Source organism: Chlamydotis macqueenii, chromosome 8 (genome assembly GCF_036417535.1).
Source record: "Chlamydotis macqueenii isolate bChlMac1 chromosome 8, bChlMac1.mat, whole genome shotgun sequence".
In the NCBI taxonomy this organism is placed as follows: domain Eukaryota; kingdom Metazoa; phylum Chordata; class Aves; order Otidiformes; family Otididae; genus Chlamydotis; species Chlamydotis macqueenii.
In genome coordinates this window covers 29,053,333-29,075,164 of record NC_141563.1, presented here as the reverse complement: position 1 = coordinate 29,075,164, position 21,832 = coordinate 29,053,333, and the positions used below count along the sequence as shown (strand labels likewise).

General features: G+C 55.2%; 1 protein-coding gene across 1 annotated transcript; it reads right to left on the bottom strand.

Moving 5' to 3' along the window:
* Window positions 1-375: 375 nt before the first annotated feature.
* FOXD2 (forkhead box D2) lies at window positions 376-21,487 on the bottom strand. The gene is given in 9 exon segments (XM_086754003.1): window positions 376-826; window positions 5,063-5,333; window positions 6,044-6,150; window positions 6,287-6,456; window positions 7,149-7,304; window positions 7,422-7,955; window positions 19,647-20,315; window positions 20,317-20,370; window positions 20,373-21,487. Coding segments are annotated over 3 exon segments (1,371 nt in total). The 5' UTR covers window positions 21,174-21,487; the 3' UTR covers window positions 376-826; window positions 5,063-5,333; window positions 6,044-6,150; window positions 6,287-6,456; window positions 7,149-7,304; window positions 7,422-7,955; window positions 19,647-19,799.
* Window positions 21,488-21,832: the final 345 nt, after the last annotated feature.

Here is a 21,832-nt window from a genome sequence, read left to right as displayed (position 1 = left end):
CATCTGGGGATTTGGGAATCAGGTAATATCAGCTGACAGAGTGCTGGCATCTCTGGGATTTCCCCTGGAGGGATGGCTGGGGACAGAGGGGACTCCCCGGGAATGTGGTGCCAGTCGATTTTATTCTGGGAGAGATGCCAAAGCTCAGCACAGCTGCTGAAACAGGGGGTTTCCTCACGAGCAGGCTGCTGTCTCACTGCCCCTGCCCTCGGCTGAATGCTGTGGGGAGACATTTCACACCCCTCCCCTGTACCCCAGATGCCCCTGCACGGAAAAGGGGCATCAATCCCCCTCTGTCCCAAACCACTATCTCACTAGGGGCTGGGGCTGTGTGAGCATTGCTGTCATGCTCATTAATTACCCAGATAATTTAGGTCAGCGTGAAATGAAGGCGTTTATTTTTCTGGTTATTGCCCCAGCCAGGTTAAGGCATCTGGAAACAACTCCCACATTTTCAAGCTGTTCTGAGCACAGAAGGACACTTTGCAGCAGCGAAAGGTCAGGCTGGTAAATCACACGTCTTTTCGTTAACACAGTGCCTTACAAAACTATCCAGGAATCACAAGGCTGAAGAGGGAAACTGAGGCATGGAGCAGCAAAGCAGCATCCTCTAGGACCACATCTCCACAGCCTCATCCCCAGCACCACCCCGGTCTCCTCCTTGGTGGGAAGGCTGGGCAATGCTCTTGCTGAGCCAGCCTGGGTGTCCTGTCCCTTGGACAGCAGCAGGCAAAGCGGTTTCGGAGGGTATTGAGGGCACACAGCCCTCAGGGCCCGCTCAAGCGGTGCGGGTGAATTCCTTGAAGTTGTCAGATGCTTCTCGCAGCTGCAGAACAAATTCAATAACAATACCATGAGCAATGCCTTTTTAATAGGCACGAGGTGAAAAGAACCCAGCAAGTCAATATTTGCGGATGAAAACAAAATAACCCGAGCTGTTAGCACAGAGGAATGCGAGGGAGGCCGGGAGGCGGCTGGGGTAATTATTATTTCATCTGCCAGATAGCCGTGCTCCTGCCCGCTGCCTCCTTCCCTCCCCCTGCCCATGCTGCCTGTGCCGGAGGGAGGGCAGGGGAGAGGTGGAGATGGGGCAGAAAAGAGCAAATGTTTTGGCTGCAGCAGCGTCAGGCGTGTGGCCGGGGCTGGCTCAGCGCTCCGTCCGCCGGAGGGTGAGCACTGCCCTGGCCCAAGTATTTAATGTCAGTGGCTGGAATGTGCTTAACACAACATTTTACAAGGGAACATTAGTCAAGCATCTGCACTGACAGAGGGGGTCAGCGATAAGGAGTCGGCACATGGGAGCTCCAGGGAGACGGCTCTTGTTTCAGGGCAAGGCTTGCAGAGAGGATGATGGGGCAGGCTGAGGGGGGACAAAATGAGCCAGGCAGCCCTGCTTTAGGCCTCGGTGTCCCAACAAGCATCACACAGGAGTGACAGTCCCACACCAACAGCGGGGTCCTGCTTTCCATGCTTCCCCAGCATGGGCTGTCTGAGGGCCCTCCTCCAAACCCTCTGCAAGGTGGGATTTGGGGAAACCTGTCCAAAAGCCATTCCCTGCCCCATGCCCTTGTTTGCAGGAGTACGATTTGGCTGTCCACGGGTGTTAGTTACAGGTGGGAGCTCTTCGGTAACACAGCTCAAGCTTTGCTCCCTCGCGGCGTCATCTCTCAGACAGTCACTTCTACCTGAGCCAGCACGACCAAGCCACAGCGAGGAGCCTCCATCCCTAAACAGTAGGAGGGAGATGTGCCACAGCCTGGAAATCTCCCAGAAACTGGGCCGGTGAAACATTAGTCAGCTTTGCCTGTGACCCAAAAATGGCACTACCCTCCATCTATTCCTTGAGCTATCCTCGTTCATTAGCCTTCTTGGCCCCCAGGCTTAAAAAATCCCCCAGTGTCATGACTCCTTAATAAGATGTCATCTTCAGCCATGACAAACACGAGCGCTCGGTAAATAATAGCCCTGCCATGTAATGTCATGCCTCTCCCATCTGTTGTAGTAATGACTGCGCCTCGCTCACCTGCCACCCTCTCCCGGCTGCTCCGCACGGGTAGCGGCCCAGCCAAACCAGCGCTTCCCTGGCTGCAGCAGCGGCTCGGCCCCTCCGACAGCTGCCAGCCTTGTTTTTGGGGTGGCCAGGGCAGCCAGCTCTTCTGCAGGGGAGGAAATTGCTTGGACACAGGCGGTGGTGCCCGATCCCCTCCCCCGGCTATCCAGGGAGCTGCAGAGAGGTTCCTCACCTCCTGCCCTCTTTCCTCATTATTCTCATCTTTTTTCTCTTTTTATCTTCCTCTTTTTCTTACTATCTTTCTCCTTTTGTCTGTCTTTTCTCTTATTTTCCTTTTCCCTTTCCCTGTTTCTCTATTTCTCTGTTTCCCTCTTTCCTTTCCTTTCCTTGCTGCCACGGTCCCACGGCCCTGTGCTTGGTGCCTGCAGGCCTGTTTGAGAACAGTCTCTCTGCTTTTTCTGCAAACTCATTTCCAAGAAGCTCTCCAAGCAGAGCAAAGCTGAAGGAGTTTGAAAAGCTCACCTCGGCAGTTTTGGAGCAGAGTTCCCCTTCTTCCCTGATTCTCTCCCACTAGAGAGCATTAATGCCTTCGTGCCTCAGTTTACCCACCTGCACGTCTGGATTAATGACCCAGAGCCAACCTGTTGCCATGGGGTGAGATTTTCCACAACAGTTGGCTGTGGGCACATCACTCTACTCCCCCAAAACCCACCCCCTCTCTCAGCCATGAAGAGGACACACCATTACAGAGCGGCTTTTGCTCATCACTGCTCAAGCAGCTCCTGTTTCCCTTCTCCCCACCCCGTGTCTGCTTACCCTTCCTTGATGCAGCTGCTTGCAGGGGCCGGAGAGGCAAAGGCATTGAGTTGGAGTTGCAGAGCAGGAGTTAATTGCTGGTAGCAATTAAAAAAATTAATTAAAAAAAAAATAAATAAAAATTTTGGACCAATCAAAGCTGTTTCTAGGGGTGAATTTCAAGTGTGTAATGTCCTCAGTCTGAAGTGAAGATGGAGACAAACACTGCATTTACAAGACACCTTTTTTGCCCCCTCCCTTTCCTCCGAAACTTGGGTTACACCGAGCGCGTGAAGGATAGCAGGACGTGGCAGCACTGCTTGCCATGAAAGCTAATAGGGCCATTCCTGCTTTCATCAGGGGTGTAATCAGAGCCACGGATAATGTTTTAAAAGGCACAGCAGCTTCAAGTGCAAGCAGGGATTTATTAGTGAAAACGAAACCATGCTCGAGTCTTTGCAGGAATTATTTTAAGAGTCTGAAGGAGAATGGAGCGGGCTAGCTGGCTGGGCGGCCAGGGAGGTGAGGTGGCCAGAGCTCTGCCACTGAGCAGCGGTGACGAGCAGCGGTGACGAGGGCTCACGACACCGACACAGCCAGGCTGTCGGTCTTGCTTCGCCACAGGCTGCCTGTGCAGCCTTGGTCACATCACTTAGCCTTACCGTGCTTTGGCTCTTAGCCTGCACAGGGGTCAAAAATCACTCTCCTACAGCTTTCACGAGAGATTATACTTCTGTATAAACAAGGATCATGTTCCAGGGACACTTCCAGCCTCTGCTGTCCCTTTGAGGCTCAGGTAGGACCCAAGCGGGTGGCCAAGGGGTCCCACAGGATCCTACAGGTCCAGAGAGCAGCTCTGGAAACTTCTCCCACTCTGGTACTGCCACATGACAACACATCTATGCACAGCGGGTGGGGACAGGAGGAGAAAGGGAAAAAACTGTCCCAGCAGGTGGTCATAGCAAGCAAATGGACGCCCAGACTCCCAAGGTCTCTAGTTCTGCTACAGACCCAAAGTCTGTCCCATATTTGAGGTCCCTGTTTTTTGCTGCCTTGGAACAGAGGCAGAGCGGTGGCCCAGTGCCAGTGCTGAAAGGCTGAATTCCCAGTTTTGGCCGGCTCTCAGGGCTCCTGATGCTACTCAGTAGACTCAAATAGCTCCTCTGTGCTGATGGACAGGGGACGTCTCACCCGGCCTCAAGTAGGCTGGGGGAGGCAGCAAACACAGTCAGCTCCTTCGGGTTCGGGAGAGACCTGAATGTGACCTAAAAGTGCATTTGAAGGCTGAATTTGATGCCAGGAGGAAAGGAGACCGTGCCCCTGAGAGCATGACACAAGTTTAGAGTCTGTTTCTCCATCCCAAGGACAACGTGGCTGGTCAGCGAGGGTTAGCTCTGCAGGAAAGATAGTCCTGCATCTATTTATCTCTTTTTGAAAGAGGAGAAAACCTGCAAAATGAAGGTTCTGTTCAGAAAAAGCCTGTTGGAGAGGCTTTCTTGGCCTCAAATGCCCTTGCCATCTGCACACACAAGAAACTCTTCATAAGGTTCTCATTTCCTCTTTACCTTTTTTATATAGCTCATAATAAGATCCCTAATTTTAATGGACTGTATGGATCTCACTAGCAGGGAATGGCTCCAGCAGAGAGGCTTTAACCCTCTGTTTCAGCAGGATCAGCAACAGAGCTTTCAGTCCCCTGCTCGGCTCCACTGCAGGTGCTGGTAGGGTTTCTGCAGCCATCCCCACCACAGCCCTCCCCATCTGCTAGGAGATGCTGGGGCGTAGGTGCCCCATGTCCTGTTTATGGGAGCTCACCCCTCTCCCTCAAATGCTTATGGAGCAGTACAAGATAAATCAATTAGCAGCACTTTGCCAAATTGGAAAATGTGGAGGGAGCTGGGTTTGTTCAGCCAGAGGACAAGGCTGATGGGTGGTTACAGAGAAAACAGAGCTGCGCTCTTCCTGGAGTGCATGGGAGACAATGGACAGAAGGCACAGCAAGGGAAATTCTACTGAGGTATTAGAAAATAATTCCTAGTGAGACTAGTGACAAGAGAGTTAGAAAAGCACACAGAGGGGTGACTTCCCTGGGCCAATCCTCAACAAAAAAAAAAAAAAAGGAGCCTAAATGTATGACACCAGGGAGGTGCAAGTGGTCTCAACAGAGCACCAGGCCAGATCTGGATCTATGTAAAAACCCACTTAATGGCTTGGCTGAGAAGCAGGGGAGAGCATAACAGGCCCGAAAAGAGTCACCGTGTCCTTTGCTTGGGGCACAGCTCATCTTGGATGTCAGCAGCCCTGCTGGGATCTCGGCTGGGGAAGGCAGTGCACAGGAGCCGACGGAGCCGTGACACCAGACAGGAAAAGGCAGAGCCAGGCAGCGAGGATGCACAAGCGTGTGTCGGGATCTGGGCTGGTTCCTGACAGCTCCCTTCTCCCAGAACTCCTGGACAGGAGACAAAACATGATTTCTTGCTCTGTCCACTCAAAGGCGGCTGTGAAAGTCTGATTTATGCTGAACGCTCTGGAAAAGAAAAAAAGTTTGGCTGTGGATCCAAATTCAGCTCCCAGCCAGGAAAACCTTGTATGGAATCAACAAGCCTTAACCGTGCAAATCGAATCTGAGTCCAAACAGAGCCCCGTTTCATGACTTCGGCCTCTCCCTCGCTGCAGAGGGCCAGGCTCCCTCCTCCCTGGCTTACAAGGCAGGTACAATGGGGCCTGAATAGGTCCCTGATGCACCTGGTCATCCACCCAAGGTGCACAGTGATGGAAGGAGCAGCAATGAACACAAGTTGCAGAAGGGAAAGCTTTGGTTAGCTATTAGGGGAAAAATTCACCCTGAGGATGGTTAAACACAGGGGACCAGAGAGGTGGGGGAATCTCCATCCTTGGAGACATTCAAAATTTCGCTGGACAAAGCCCTGGGCAATCTGATCTAAGTTGGCTCTGCTTTGAGGGCTGTTGGACCAGAGACCTTCAGAGGTTCCTTCCAACCTAAATTATCCTGTGACCTACATCCACAGCACTACCCGAGAAGCTCTGGCATCGTTTAGAGTTCAATAAGCCCATCTGGGCTTCTGCTTCTAAATCAGCAGGATCCTAATTCTTCCTTATGATTTAATCCCTTAATTCATTTGCCATAATCCTGTAGTATGCGGCTGGAGGAAAAGGAAACAGCATAGCAAAACAAACAGAGAAATGCAACCAGTGCCCCCGAGAATAGTATATTACTCCTCTTCTTTCCTGTTTGCCTTCCTGCCGTTCTGCTTCCATGAAAATTTGTGGGATTTCATCCAAAGCTCCAACATCTCCTCTCCAGCAGTGGCTGGGGATGGATGCTTAAAAAGAAAATATCAGAAACAGCAAGCACAGAGCGATCCTCTCCTTGCTGCACCCTGCCAGCCTCTGGCAGCTGAAGCTTCAAGGACATCTGAAGCTAAAGGCCGTGTCCAAACGCGAACGCTTTTTAGTTACCATTTGAGAAGCTGCCAGTGGAGTGAGAGCCACAGCAGAGCGAGTTTCACGGAGTGCCCTGGGGAAAGATATCTCCTCTTCTTCACGTGCAACAGGCTGCCTCATCCTTTCGCAGGGCAACTCCCTGTGCCCTCTCCCTCTGGTCCCAGCTCCAGCTCTCGAGGTCAAAACTGGAAAGGAACCACTCGTAGAGCTGCTTATTGCTGCAAGAATTGCATTCCACCCACAGATGCAGAGCCTAAGCATTTCATTCCTATTCTCCCTTTCCGCTTCTTTCCTGTGCCCCTGATGCCACAGTGATCTGGGGAATTCGTTGACAAATCTGTCTCAGGGGTAAAACACAAGCCCCCTTCCCTTGACAGGCAACATTGGGATGCTTCTTGGCAGTGCTGTGACTCAGCCCCAGCCATTGTTCACCTGGAGAAGTGCCACGGCCCTTCACGGTGTGCGTTCAGGTTGAAGAGCCCTTTGTAGACAATTTATCCACCGAGCCAGAATGTTTTACACTTCACTCTCCCATTGTGCTGCCAAGGGAGAGCTCCCCGCACGCACACACACATCTGCCCACACACACCTGCACGCATGCACATCTGCACACGCAGAGAAGAGCCTCCAGTAGGAACAACTGGAGCAATGAACCTGCTGCTGTTTCAAAACACCGCACCCCGTGCTGGCCAGGGTGCTTCCCTGGGGATGCTGAGTTGACCCTAGTTGGGGTGCTGGGAGGCAGGAGGTGAGCGCTGGGCACGTATGATGCTCACAGGCAATGGCAGGCACCAGGTCCCATTGGCTCACAGGACTGTGAGGGAGAAACAATGAGGGATGCTCCCGCCAAGGGCATGGCCCAACCGCAGGTGCGTACCCGCAGTTCAGTCACAGATGCATGTGCTGACAAGGCAAGGGCAGCTTTATGCCAGACGTTATCTCCTTCTCTGACATCCTCAATTCCCATAGCCTCCGCTCCTCTGCTTCCTCCCACACAGCACCAAGGCATTGGTGCCACCTCAGCAAAGGTAATCTGAAATGTGGTTATCTGAGGAGCTGGGAATGTGTGTCCATATCCTCTGTTTCTTCAGAGGTGTGGGCGAGCTGGAGTGCATCTTTATGCAGGAAAATAAACTACACGCATACTCACCGCTATTGCCCACTAGCGAAGCACATGGCGGTGGTAGAAATCCTGCTCTGTGACATTTCTGGGTACTCAAAGTTCATGCAGGAGGCATCAGCCGCGAGAGGAGAGGGAGAGGATGCCTCCTGCCCCCACATTGACACGTGGGTCTGGCTTAGAAAAGATGTCAGTGGAGTTTGGAAAAGAAGCAGAAATATGTATTTCCCCAATAATCTGAAAACTTCAATAAATGTTTTCCCTCAGTAGGACATAGCTGAGGAATCTGGGGACCGTTGCTGGAGCCAGCCGCTCTGAGAGGAGAAAGCAAAAAGCCAGTCCAAGTGCAACAACTGCCAGGACAATAAAGGGATGTGAAGGGGTTCAAGGGTAGGAGAGCTCTCTTTTTGTCTCTTCAGTGTTGTTTCTTGATTAATATTTACGTGTCAGAACCAGCAAAGCACACCTCCAGATCACGCACGGAATCTTTTTCTCCTTACTTGGGCAACAGAACGTATAGGCAGGACAATTGTGCAAACAAAGATGAGTGCCAAGCCCACCGCACTGGAGGGAAGAAATAAAAATACCAGTTATTTAAAACACGTGTATTAACAGAGGGGTTCACCTCTCCCCTGCCTTTGTGCTCTGCTGACATCGCAGAGGCAGATGAAAAACCTCGCTGGAGCATCAAGCGGGACCCAGCCCTCAGGGTATGGAGGGGCTTTGCTTCACTGGTCCCTGGCCTCCCTGGGCCACCTCTTGGCAGCCGCACTGTCACCCACACTGTCACACACACCTCTCTGCCCCGGCAAGGTCCTGGGGAGCGGGACACAGAGGCAGGAGGAGCTGGTTGAAGTTCCCACCCTTTCCCTGCCAGGGAGAAGTATGGCTTTGATTTAAATTGGGGTGCAAGGCGAGGTGGGTGCCGTGTCATGATACCTGATGTGGGAACGCTTCTCACATGGCTGAGCCTCATCTGCACATGGTTTGCAGCATCTCCTGGATACAGTGACAGACGACAGCCACAAAGGGACAGGATCCAGACAAATCAGCTTCATGCCAGCAAGGCTGTAGATCTTTCCCCTTCCCATGTCCCTCTCCCCACCCTCCCTCCTCTTTTCAAATGCATTCAAAAGATTCCAGCCCAAGTGTTCCAAATTTGGGGCTGAACTGCATTCCCAGCATTTGTGCTTTGTCATGGGGCGGTGGAGGGACGCAGAACAGCAAAGGGCTGGTGCCACCCAGCCCCTCCCCGCAGGCCAGCTTTGCACCTGGAGCTCAAACCCTGAAGAGAGGTGCCAGGTCCTGCCCAGGGTCCCTCCATTCCCCAAGCGATCACAGCCACAGGGTCTGGGTGCTTCAGCACACCTCGAGGAGGGTGACGCAGGGCCCTCAGGGGAATAATGGGAGCCAGGAGGTCTTAGAGACTTCTTGGAGGACAGAGTCAAGCCCTTCAAATGAAAGCCCTTGAGGAAGCGGAGAGGATCTTCCCTCGAGTGTCAGGCACGTTTCAGCCGTTTATAAATACCGATGTCCTCCCTCCGCCATGCTCAGCCTCGCAGCACTGGCTGTGTCCTCAGGACCTGGTCCTGACGGAGCTGAGCACCTGGGGTGGACTCGGCCAGGGGATGGCAGGATCAGGCCTCGGGGGTGTGCTTGCTTCCAGAGGCACCTTGCTGCCCTTGCTTGGTTCAGCCTTCTCGGGTCTGAGCTGCATTTTTTGCCCTACACAGACCAAAAAAGGGCTTAAACCAAGCTTACCAAGTCACTTGGCTGGAAAAGGAGCAGGATCTAGACCCTTTCTCTCCCTCTTCACCCCATTCCTCTCCTCCACCCTGTTTCTCTCCTGCACATCCCACTGCCGAGAGTGCTGCCCCGCTGCATGACAAGCTGTCAGTCCCAGTGACAGCTCCTAGCGCTGGCTGTCACACAGACTGGGGAGAGGGGGCATTTCCCTGAACAGCCCTTCTCTGGGAAGGAGGTGGATGTGCTGCTGGTGGCAACCTGCATCCAGGCTGCGATGGCTGCGCTTTGCTGGAAAGGGGGCTGAGACTCCTGCCGTGTCCAGCCCTCCCAGCTCCGGTCACCTAGCAAGGGCAGGGGGGTGATCTGAGGAGAAATCAAACCCAGCTGAGCTCTCCCAGCCCTGCCGCAAGGCACATAGCACTGGTGCCACTGGTTTCGGACGAGATCCCAGTTCTGGGTTTTCCCCTGGATTCACCTCCTGTTTAAAGTCGGGGGCTGGGGTGGGAAGGAGAGCTGCCTCAAAAGGCACTCCAGGTTTTGGGTATTGCTGAGTTTATTCCTTCAGTCCTGGAGCATCCCGAGATGGAGACTTGAATCTCTGCAAGGGCAGTAAAATCCCCCGAATTTTGGGATGGGTTCAGCAGAGACCCCCCCAAAACCACACAGGGACTGGTGGCTGGCTCTCGGGAGAGCGGCTGAAGAGGGGAAACGGGGACGGGGTGAGATTAGGGGGGGAATGGGTTTGCCAGCGATGCCTCCCCGACGGACACCGGCCAGCCCACCCCGCGCCGGTTCCTGCCTCTGCCCCCGGGTTCCTCTTAACGAGGTTTCCAGCTCGACTGAACCCCCGCCTTGATTTCAGCCTGCACGGGGCTGGGGAGGGGGGGAGATCACCGTCCTCATCCCCCGATTTCTCCTCCTCAGTCTTATCGAGGGCTCGGGTTGCATCAAACCAACGAGAAAGCCGGCCGAAATTGGGGAGCGAGTGCAGAAAATATTGTCACGGATTAATTGAAAGACTAGGGGGAATAGATTTAAAGCCCTGTGCCAGTGCTCCCTTTGAAAGGCTGGTGTGGGGGGGGCCGTGCTCGGGGTTGCTTTCGGCGGTGGTCCACGCGCCCGGTGCCGGAGTTTGGGATGGAAAATCTGCAAAAGCCATTAGGACTTTTGTGCTGGGGCACTAGAAAAGCAACGCAGACACCACTCACTTTTCTAAATAAACATTAGTCTTAAAAAGTTTGCACTGCTGACCCCCGCAGCTCTGATTACTTGTAATTCTCTGAACCATATTTTTAAGGCTTTAAACTTTTTTTTTTTTTTTTTTTGCGGGGAAGGGGCGGATTTTTTTCGTTCCTCCTTGCAGTCGTGCAGCAGATGTGCCGCCGGTGGGGCGGGGTGGGGAGGTCCCTGCCTACCCCCCAGCCAGGTCCTTATTCCCCAGCTTCCTCCACATTCCCCCGGAGAAGCTTTTTTTCTTCCTTTTTTTTTTTTTTTTTTTTTTTTTTTTTTGAGGGATTGGGACTGCATTCGCCATCCTGGCGCAGAGATGCTCTTCCCCTCTTCGGGCTCCCTGGGAAGGCAGAGGCATGGGGGCTGCTGCTCCGGGTCCCCCCCTCCCCAAACCACCCCTGCCCCGCAACCACCCGCATCTTGGCAGCGCGGCGGAGGCAGCTGCAGCGAGGGAGCGGGGTGTAATTGGAAGGGTCACATGTTAAACCCCGGCTGTTGTCGGCGGTAATGCAGCCCTGTCCCTCGGTTGCACATTTACCGATTTCTCTCAAACCAACCATTGTCACAAGGTTCACTCCAGGAGGAGTGATCCGATGGGTTGCCACGGCAACTATAATGACATTAAAATAGAGGAGGCAGTTAGCAACCCCCCCACCTCCCGGGCACAGCCCTCCCTCCCCTCCCTGCCTCTCCATCCTTAAAGTCCGACAAAAGCCCCGCACCATTCCCATCGGGGCAGCCCGGGAAATAACACCGGTACCCAGATGCGAACAAAATTGTGGCAGGGGGTGCATTTATTTAAAAATTCCCGGGGAAAGCGGCTCGCTGGGAACGGAGAGAAATGGTACAAACCGGGGGTTATAAATCCTGCAGAGGCACCTGCGGGGGCTGGGCGGTGAAACCCCCCACCTCGGCCCGGCCCCGCGCTGGAAACCCACTTTTCTCCACTTAGTTGGGGGGAAACGCTCGATTCCGATTGATTTGCGTTTCTCACTTCACATCGGTGCTGCTGCGCTGCTTTCCTGCATTTTTATTTTTCCCTTCGAAATTTGGGGCGAGAACAGATGTTTTAAAAAAGGACCCGTGTTTCCCATTATCGCATCCTTCCCTCTCGATAAATATTTCCCATCTGTTCTGTCCGGGGCACGTAAAAAAAAAAAAAAAAAAAGCGCCACCGAGGAATATTGTGCAAAAGCAAAAGGAAAATTCTGGGAATATCGACTATAATATCAGCTGGATCTGGCGTAGAGTTTCAATATGCGCGTTTTCCATACGCAATATTTCCATATTTTCTTTCGTCGCCGGCAGCAACGCCTGAAATCGGGATCTCCGGGATTGCTGCCACGCTTTCCCAAGGATCTTTTCCCGACCTCTGAGCAGGGCTGGGAAAAGATTAATTTCTATCAATTTCTCTCCACATTTTTTTTTCCACTGGAGCTCGTGGGCGCGAGTTTACTGGGCAAGGATGGAGAGCGGAAAGACCGGAGTCGGAGCCGTGATTTCATTTCTCCCACCCAAATGTGCCTGACACCTGCCTGCGGTTGGGGTAAATTGGGGTAAATCGGGATAAATCTCCCCCTCCAGGCAGACCCCGGAGCGTGCCCAAGGCTGGCAGCGCCAAAAAAAAAAAAAAAAAAAAAAAAAGGAGAAAAAAAAGAAAACAAGGAGTGTTTCGGTTTTCCTACCCAGAGTAGGAGCATGCCCAAGACAAGACGGGAGCTTTGTGGGGCAGGGAAGAAAATGACATTAAAACGGAATTAAAAAGAAGAAAAGAGAGAGAAAGGTGGGAAAACGAAATTATCCTCCCCGTGAAAAGTGTCGGGCTTCTCCAGAGCAATCACAGAAGGGAGGCCTTTCCATCAGGGTGGATAAATTTACTCGTGTCCCACATGACCGAGGGTGGGGGACCTGCGGGGGGGTGGCGGGGGGGGGGGGAGGAAAAGGTCATGGGACTGGGATTTGGGTTGTAAGTCACAGAGGAGAGGTGGATTTCGGCGCCGGGATCTGCGTTAGGTGGCAGCGGCCTCGGGTTTTGCAGAAGTCATTGAATAGAAAAAGGCGGGGGGGGGAGAAAAGCGCGGAGAAAAAGAGGAAAGGGCATTTCAGAAATAACTCCAGTAAAATCTTGGGGGGTTAGCGGTGGGAAGGTGCGCTTGGGGGGGCACAACCCCAGGAGAGCGTCGCTGGGAGACCCTGCTTGCCTCAGGAAGGGGCTACCCCCCACCCCAACCCCCCAAGGCTGGCAGGGGGTGCTCGGCGCTGTACCCCGCAACGGCCCGGAGGCTCTCGGCCGAGCCCTGCCCGCTCCTTCAGTCGGCTTTATTTCGCGGCCAGGTCTCTCTGCTGGGAAGAGACCCCAGAAGGGGTCGGGGGGGCCAGCAGTGCCCCACCACCCGCCCCGTAGCTCCCTCCCCTCGCCCCCCCCACACTTCCCGGACCTGCCGCGGACGGAAGGACCCTCGGTCCTAGGCGAAGTGGGGTGGGGGGGTCCGTCTAGCTGGACCCTGCCATTTTTTTGGCCCCATTCCCCGACGGGAGAAGTTTTTCCTTCTCCACTTTGTTTAAATTTAAAGTGACAGCGGCGGCCCCTCCGTCCCCGGCCCACCGGGGGTCTGCTGGTGCCCCCGCCCCGCCCCGGCACCGCTCCCACCAAGCTGCAGGGTTTTCTACACCCGAGGTCTTGTCCTGTGTCGTGGTCCCCCCTCCCTGCTGATGAGAGGGACACCCCGGGTCATCTCGTCCGGCTAGGGCGAAAAAATTCCCACGGATTTTGCAGGGAAGCCGGCTGGAATTAAAGGCGATCGTGCGCCCCGCAGACGGCTCCCACTGCTGAGCGGTGTTTGGGGGGGGTGAGGTGGGGAGTTGGGGGCTCTTTCGGGTTACACGGACTTTCCGAGGACCCTCCGTCGGCGGTGAAAAGTGGAATACCTGGGAATTTTTGTGAGAGTGAAAGGAATCGCCGGTGTTGTTTTAACCCTTTTCAAAACTCCGGTACTAGCTAAAGACGGATGTAATCTCACTTAAAAGTCGAGTTAAAGCGGGGAAATCGAAATCTGACCGAAACGGAAAAGGGCTGCCCCGAAAAACTCTTCTGTGCCACCCTGCGACATGGAGTCCCACCCTCGATACCCAGAAAGGGTGAGCGGATGAGAGAAACACCGCCAAATCGGTGACAAGTTTGATCCCGACGCACCGACACGAAGCCTGCCCTGTGGGAACGGACCCGCAAACTCATTACACCCCGTCGGGCTCCGCTCAGGTCCCCCTCACAGGTTTTTATTCGAGTTTATGAGTAGGGCACACGGAGAAGTGAAGGGTTACAATTCAATCTACATCCATATATCCAATTTACCCGGATCCAGTGGGTGGGAGGTCGGGAAGCAGAGCATTCCCCTGCCCGCGGCCAGGAAAGGGCAGGGCTGAGGGCTCGGGGCTGCTCGGTACCGGTTGCCCAGCGGAGTCGGGTCGGCCAGCGATCTGCTTCCCGGGTGGGGGCATCCCGGGACCGTCCACCCGAGGAGATTATTAGCATTTGGGTGATGAGGAAGGGTTGGAAACTCGCGATCAAGCCCTGCCGCGAGTGGGTTTTTTCCTTTGGTGGTTTGTTTTGGTGTTTGTTTTTTTTTTCCTGTCCCGAATCGCAGCGTCACCTGTTGCTGCCACGGGCTTGGGGCCCCCAAGTTGCATTTTGTTTAATAAAATAATGAAATGTGAACTGGTCCAGCACTGCGCCTGGGCCCGGGACGCCGGTGAAAAACTGGGGGGGGGCGGTACGGGGACGTGCTACCGGCCGGGGTGACGGACCCACACCCGGAGACACTGGGCACAGGCAGGGAACGGGGAGGGGGGAGAGGGAATGTCAAAGGAGGGGACACCCCCCTCCCCACCGCGGCCGGGCTAGCAACCCCCCGGGGCTGGACAGAGCTGGAAAACTGGAGAGAGCGGGAGAGCGGCCCTGCATGGAGCCGAGACAAAGCGAGTGAGGCTGGGGAGAGCGCTAGGGAGAGGTGGGGAAGGGGGAGAGGTAAAAAGATAGGAAAAAGGAAATATTAATATAGGGAGAGAGAGGGAGAAAAAGAGAGAGAAAGGGACAAAAAGAGAGAAAAACAAACCAAAAGGGGGGGGGGAAGAGGGAGAAAAAGAGAAAATCACAGAAGAGAGAGAAAAGGAAGAGAGAAAGAGAGAGAAAAACAAAGTGAGAGACAGGGGGAAAGAACCAGGTAAGTAGAAGAGTGAAACAAAGAAAGAAAGAGAAAGAATAAAAGAAGGAAAGAAAGAAAGGAAGAAGGGAAGAAAGAAAGAAAAGAAAGAGGAAAGAAAAGAAAGAAGAAAAGAAAGAAAGAAGAAAAAGAAAGAAAGAAGAAAAGAAAGAAAAAGAAAGAAAGAAAAAAAAATTAAAGAGAAGACGAGAAAGAGAAAAGGCGAGGAAGAGGAGGAAGGAAAGACGAGCCGTGGTCCGGGAGGAAAAGGGGGAGCGTGGGTCTGGCCGCTCTCTCGTCCGACAGACGGACGGGTGAGTGCAGGGCCCTGACCGACGGCACACATCTCGAGGAGGATTTCGAAAGCATCAACTTAATTTGCAAGACAATTTTCCTGTGGCTGAGTCGGCTGCGACAGCTCCTCCCGCCCTCCCCGCATCGGAAAAAAAAAAAAAAAAAAAAAAAAAGGGTTTTTTTTAAAAACCTCGTTTATCTACTTTCTCTGCCGGGAAAGGAAAGAAACGAAAGGGAGACGAGGAAGGAAAGAAGATGCCGCAGGGCAGTTATTTTCCAAAGTTACGAGGCAGGCAAGAGTTTTCAGGTCGGGCACTGGGGCACAGTGAGACCGGGCGTTACTATTAAATCCTAAATTCGCCGTGAAAACGAGAATTTCTGCGCAGTGACAAGGCAGGGCCAGGGCAGGCCCGGAGGAAGGGCCGAGCTATTGGAAAAGATGCTCTTCGTGTCTCAAGGTGGTTTCTATAACCCGGAACTTTTGTTCGGGGCTGCGAGGAATTAGAAAGAGAAAAGGAATTAGAAAGAAAAAGCTACCTGGGGAAAGGAATAAGATCTTGACCTTTCATAATTCTCCAAATGGGCAGTAATGGAAAGCAGGAGGTGCCGGGGTGGAGGCGAGGCCGAGCGGGGGGAGTGCAGCGGGGCCGGTCGGGCCGGGGTCCCGCAACACACACCCCTCAGCCCGACCGGCGAGAGAAGGGCCGCTCGCTTCCTTCCTTGGGACCCACTCTGCTTAACACGAGCTTAGTTAAGCGAAAGCACAGAAAGAAATTCTGTCTGTCCCCCCGCCATCCTCCCCGCTGCTGTCCCTGCGGGGATATTGCTGGACAGGATCGTTTTATCCCGCCCCGATAAACTCGAGGAGAAATCCCAGTTTTCCACCTCGCACAGGGAAAACCGCCGCGGAGTAAATACTCAGAGAGCTTCGCGTTTTTGTTACAACCCCGTCACCCTGGAGACACATTAAAAATAAAAATTTAAAAAAAAAAAAGTATCACTTCCACGGATGCCTGACCAAAGCCAAAGCAAGGCAGGGAAACCCACATCCCTCTGGCCCCGCTCGGAAACAGCCGAAAGGGAGCAGAGCTGGGGGGGGTGGGTTAGAAAAAACACAAATCGGCGGCAAAGGATCGAGCCCCGCGGCGGGAGCGGGGTCTTAGGGGGTTTAACACCGGTAAAACAACCCCAAAAACAACCCCGAAAATCGGGCGGATTCGCCTGCGGACGAGAGGGAAGGCAAACGCCGGGTCGCCTTTTTGGCCAGGAACTCCCAAGCAGCGACTGCAACAGCTAATTATTTTCCTTTCAGTGCTTGGTGTCCTCACCCACCTCCTCTCTCCCCCCCAATAAATAAATAAAACCCTCCTTTAGGCAGCGAGGCGTGAAAAATGATCCTCGCTGAGCTCTTAAAAATAATGTCCCGTGAAGATCGGGGCTGGGGACCCCGCCAGCCCCATCATTAGGAGCCGTGGTCCGTCCCGCCCCGCCGGGGAGAGATTTCTCCTTCATCTCCCGCCAAAGCAAATCCCGGACAGGGGTTCCCGACCCCAGGGGAGCCCACTCGGGCCCTTCCCCGCCGTCCCGGCAGCTGGGGGGATGCAGTTCCCGGGGGATCTCCGCCGATCCCTCCCGCCGGCTCCCAGAGCGGCGCAGAGTTTCGCAGGCGGCGTGAGTTTGACCGGGGCACGGGGAGAACTCGAGTGCTTGAGAGAAATTTAAGAGATGGGAAAAATTTAAAGTTAGTGCCGCTTGAGGAAAAATAAATAAATAAATAAGTAAACCCCCCTAAAAAAAACCCCACAAATCGGCGGCGCCGGCCGAGGGCCGGGAGGGCCGAGCCCAGCCTGGCTAGGGGGTACCGTGGGTAAGGGGGGGGGAATCCCCCCGCTCCCAAACCAGCTCAGCTTCAATCCCGGCCGGCGACGGCGGCTTAAAAATCCCGCAACGACTCCGCAAGGCGAAAGAAGGGGAACGGAGCCGGGGAAAGGTATCCTAGCCCCAGAAATACCCACTCCCCTGAGCGTGTGGGGGAAGGGGTCTCTCGGGGGAAAACACCGCTTCCCTGCAGAGAAGACCCCCCTCCATCCCCCCAAACCCTCAGACCACCAACTTAGCCAAGCCCCTGCGCCCAAACGGGGAGCTGCGAGGACCAGACGCACCCGCACATCCCCGCGGGCACCGGTTGCTGTTTCTTATCCGCTCCGGGCACCCTTGGCTCATCTTCCTCCCGCACTTCGCAAACAAACAAGCCATCAAAAAAAAAAATTAAATTAGAAATCGCTACTTTCTATTAAAATACACCCCCCCTCTTTTCCAGACACACAGCCACCACCCAGGCTCGCTGCACATCGCTTTCTTCCTTCGGATCCCCTCTCCTCAAAGCAGGCTCGGTTATTAAAGGAGGCTGAACAAAGCTGGCCCCGAGAGCGGCTATCAGCGCGTTTTAACTTCATCAAAGACTCGGGGGGGAGAAGGAGAGGAGGGGTCTGGCACCTTCTAGTAATGAGCTTGTCAGGAACACCCCTGCCAGAGCAATTGAACAATTTGCACACAAGCAAAAGAAAAGGAGCGGGGAGGGAGGGAGGGAGGAAGGGGAAATGCTACAAAAGCCCCTTCAATTTCCAACCATGTGCTTGGCAATCTGGAAAATAGATTCATTGGCCTCCCCTTTTCTCCCATGTCGAGTCTTGTAGCCCCTTTTGTAGGAGCTGGACATGAAAGGGAGACAACCAAGTGCCGGACACGAAGATCGCTTTTCAAAAGCAAATGCGTGTGAAGGGAAGATGTGAGACCGCTCGCTGCGGGAAGGGCGGCGCGTTCGGGAACAACATCAACAAACTGCGCGGAGGTTCGGCTGGCACAGACAGGGGCAGGGGAGAGGGAATAAAAAAAAAAATGAAGAAGAAGAAGAGAAAAGAAAGGTCGAACTGCCCCCCAGCATCCCCCGGCGCACACTGCCCGGCTCCCGCACAAAGCCTCGGGACCGGCTCCGTCCCTCGCTCCCTGCCTCGTACGTCTTAGCTTTTTTTTTTTTTTCCCCTCCGTTTTCTCCTTCAGCTGGCTGCACGGGGCAGAAAGGCCTCGATTCTTTAGATCAGGGTTCCTGCCAACAAACAAACCAAAGAGCCACGCTTGGTCCCTGAAATAAATAAATAGGGAGGGGGGGGTGGAGGAAAAGGGAGCTCTTAAAGATGTTTATTTACTTTGTAAGTTGTTGCAAAATTTAGGCGGAGATCAAGTTTCATTCGGTCATTCAAATGCTGCAGGCCCAAGGGGGACGTGTGTGCGGGGGGGGGGGGGAAGGAACCCTCCAACTTATTTTCTCATGTGTCAACTTTTCCAAACAAAATAAAGGGAGGCTGAGGGGGGAGAGAAAGGAGAACTTTTCTCCTGCCCCTCTTACCCCCCACTTTCCTCCCCCTGGAAACAGGGACACACCAACAAGCAAAGAAAGAAAATTTTAAAAGAGTAAAATTAACAACAACAACAAAGCAACAACAACAAAATACCCGGGAGGTCCTTTCTCTTGCCGGCCCGTGGACCCAAAGCGGGGACATCCCCCCTCCTCCGGCTGCGCCGGATTCCGGGTTTGTTTTTTTTTTTTGGAAGGGAGCGGAGCGGAGCAGCCCCGCGCAGGCTGCGCGCCCGGCCGCGGAGGTGGAGGGGCTCAGCCCCGCCGGCTTCGGGCGACGAAATCACACAGCCGGACAAGTGGTACCGGCCAGAGGGTGGGAGCCAGCCGCTTCCCCGAGGCCCGAGCGGGGCTCTCGGCCCTCAGCGTGACAAAGGAGATCGCAAAGAACGTTTGGGATTATTATCATCATCATTATTATTATTTTTTAACCAGGTCACAAACATTTATTAATTTACACCAACGGTGGACAAAATTCTGTTGCCTTTTCCACATCAAATTATTCACAGATTCTCTCAATAAAATAGATATGACGGATGCACAACCAGTGAAGAGTTAACTGGACTCCGCTCATTAGCTCCCGAACAATCTATATACAAATAATTACCAATACACCAAAAAACCCACGCACGGGGAGAGTGGGGTGGAAAAACGGGGGATCAAAAAAAAAAAAAAAAAGTGTGGGAATTTCGAAAACTTCCTCACGGATCGGATTTTCTCTTAAACATGCATTCGAATGTCTCATTGAAAAGACAAAAAAAAAAAAAAAGAAAAAGAAAAAAAAAGAAACAGAAACACCCGCAGTCCTGAGTTTCACCGACTTGTCTTCTTCTTAAAAATAAAGAAACCCTAAACAGCGCCTTTTAAAACCAAACCCGAAGCTTCAAAGAAACTAAAAATAAGATCGAGCCATTAAAACATTTTCTTTGAGAGCCGGGGAGAGACAGACACACAGCAAAACCGCCCGGGGGGGGGAAATCACAGGGACGAAAGCGTGCTCGCTGCCACGGGGGCCGCCCGCAGCTCCTCCGGCCGCTTCTCCGGGCGATTTGGGGGAACCCCCTCACCTCTCAAAGGAAACATTTCCCCCCCTAAGACCGCTTCTTTCTTAACGTTTCCCCCCCACCACCACCCCCCGCAAGGCGCTGCGTGTTCAACCAGCCCGGGTCCCGGCTTTACGTTACGGCCGCTTTATAAATACGCTTTGGCGCTTGCGGGACCAAATCGTGTTGTTCTTTCCCTCCCGCCATCCCGGTTTGTTTAATTTTTTTTTTTTTTTTCAGAGTAAAGAGATACAAACAGATCTGGATGCCACAGAGCCTGGAAATAAAGTAAAATTAAAAAAAAAAAAAAAAAGGAAATATTTCCTACCTTAAAACACAACAGGAGGAGATGGAGGGGACGGGGAGAGGGAAGGGGAGCAGTTTCGGAGGAGGGGTGGGGGGGGAGAGCTGGGAAGGGGCCGTTTGCTTCGCGACTCTCCCCCCCGAACCCCCCCCGCCCTCCCCTTTTCCCCAGCGCGCTTTAAAAATGACAGCTGCTCAGGGTGGTGATTTTACTGGAAAAGTTCTGGGCCGGCTGTAGCAGTGGCTCGTGTGCCAGGCTGACCTGGGGCTGCGCCGGGGCCAAGGCGGGGCTGAGCACGGCCAGGACCGGGGCCGGTACTGGGGTCGGGGGGGCCGCCTGCCCGGCGGGGTAGGGAGCGGCGGGCGCGGCGCTGGGGTTGGTGCTGGGCGGTGGAGGGGGCACGGCCCCCCCGATGATGTTGTCTATGGAAAAAGAAGGTCGGGAGGGTTGGTTGGTGCCGCCGCCCCCGCCGCCGGCACCGGGCGTGGGGTCCGGCTTCAGGGTCTGGAGGATGGCGGCGGGCAGGGCGGTGGGGCTCAGCTGAGGGTGGTAGAAGGACTTTCTGCAGTTCAGCTCGCCGCCCAGGAAGGAGGGAAGCCCCGAGGCGGCGGAGAAGACGGAGGCGGCGGCGGGAGGCGGCGGAGCCGGTAACGGGCAGTGCGGCGCCGCGAAGGGGAAGGCGCCCGCGGGGCCCCCGCCGCCCCCGCCGGGGTGGTGGTGGTGGTGGTGTGGGGGGTGGTGGTGCGGGGGGGGGTAGCCCTGCAGCTGCAGGCCGTAGTTGTAGCCGTAGGGTCCATAGGCGAAGCCGGGCAGGAAGGCGGCGGGGTCGGCGGCCCCGGCCCGCAGCAGCAGCTCGGGGTGCGGGGGGTGCAGCTGCTGCTGCCGCTTGAAGCGTTTCCTCCGGCGCAGGAAGCTGCCGTTGTCGAACATGTCGGCGGACTCGGGGTCCAGCGTCCAGTAGTTGCCCTTTCCCGGGTTGCCCGGTTCCCGGGGGATCTTGACGAAGCAGTCGTTGAGGGAAAGGTTGTGGCGGATGCTGTTCTGCCAGGCGGGGAACTTCTCCCGGTAGTAGGGGAAGCGGCCGCTGATGAACTCGCAAATCTCGCTCAGAGTCAGCCGCTTCTTGGGGCTCTGCAGGATGGCCATGGTGATGAGGGCGATGTAGGAGTAGGGCGGCTTCACCAGCGGGTTCTTCCCCCCCGCGCCGCCGCCTCCGCCGCCCCCCGCCGCGGCTCCCTTCTCCCCGGGCCCGGCTCCGCGGGCACAGGCCGGTTCCGAGCCCCCGGCAGGGGAGAGCCGCTCCGGGGACCCCCCCATGCGCGACTTGGCGGCCCCGCTCCGCGACAGGGCCAGCCCCAGCGGATCCCCGCCGTCCTCCTCCTCCTCCTCTTCCTCCTCCTCGTCGTCGTCGTCCTCCTCCTCCTCCTCGCTGTACTTGCCCCCATCCTGGGGCGGGCCCACCACGTCGATATCCGCGTCTTCCACCTCGGAGAGCGGCTCTTCCTCCGGGGAGCGCTCGGACATGATCCCGCTGCTGCTGCCCAAAGTCATTGTTGTGTGGCCGGGGCTGGGGCCGGGCTCCCGCTCGCCCCCCCCCCCTCACCTAGCGGCAGCTCCCGGGATGGGCCCAGGGCCGTACCGGAGGGTTACGGCCGCCGTTGGGACTCCGAGCTGCCCCGCCGCCGCTCCGTGTCCCCGGTCTCCGCTCCGCTGCTGGCGGGGCCTCGGCAGGGCCGGGGGGTGGTGGCTGCAGAGGGAGGGGCGGCGGGGCGGGGACGGAGGGACGGGGCGCTCGGAGGCTGGGCAGGCAGCTTGGAAGCAGCGATAATAAATAATAGTAATAATGATAATAAAAGGAGAGAGGGGAAAAGGAAAAAAAAAGGGGGGGGGAGAAGCGGGGGGTGCGGTGGCTCCTTGGCAGGGCTGAGGGGAGGGGGGGAGGGAGGGGCGGGGGAAGAGGGAGGGGGGAGGGCAGAAGTTGGGAAGACGACTCCCCCCCTCCCCACCCCTCCCGAGCTGGGACCCGGTGGAAACGCTCCCGCTCTGCGCCTCCCGCCAGCGCTCCCCGCGCCTTTATACGGCCGCACCGGCATCACGTGGGGCCCGTCGCCCGCCGCAGCCCCCGCGGGACACGGCCCGGCTCCTCGGGGAGCGCGTCCCCCGCCCCCGGCGGGGACGCTTTCGAGGAAAAGCGCTCCACGCTCCCCCGG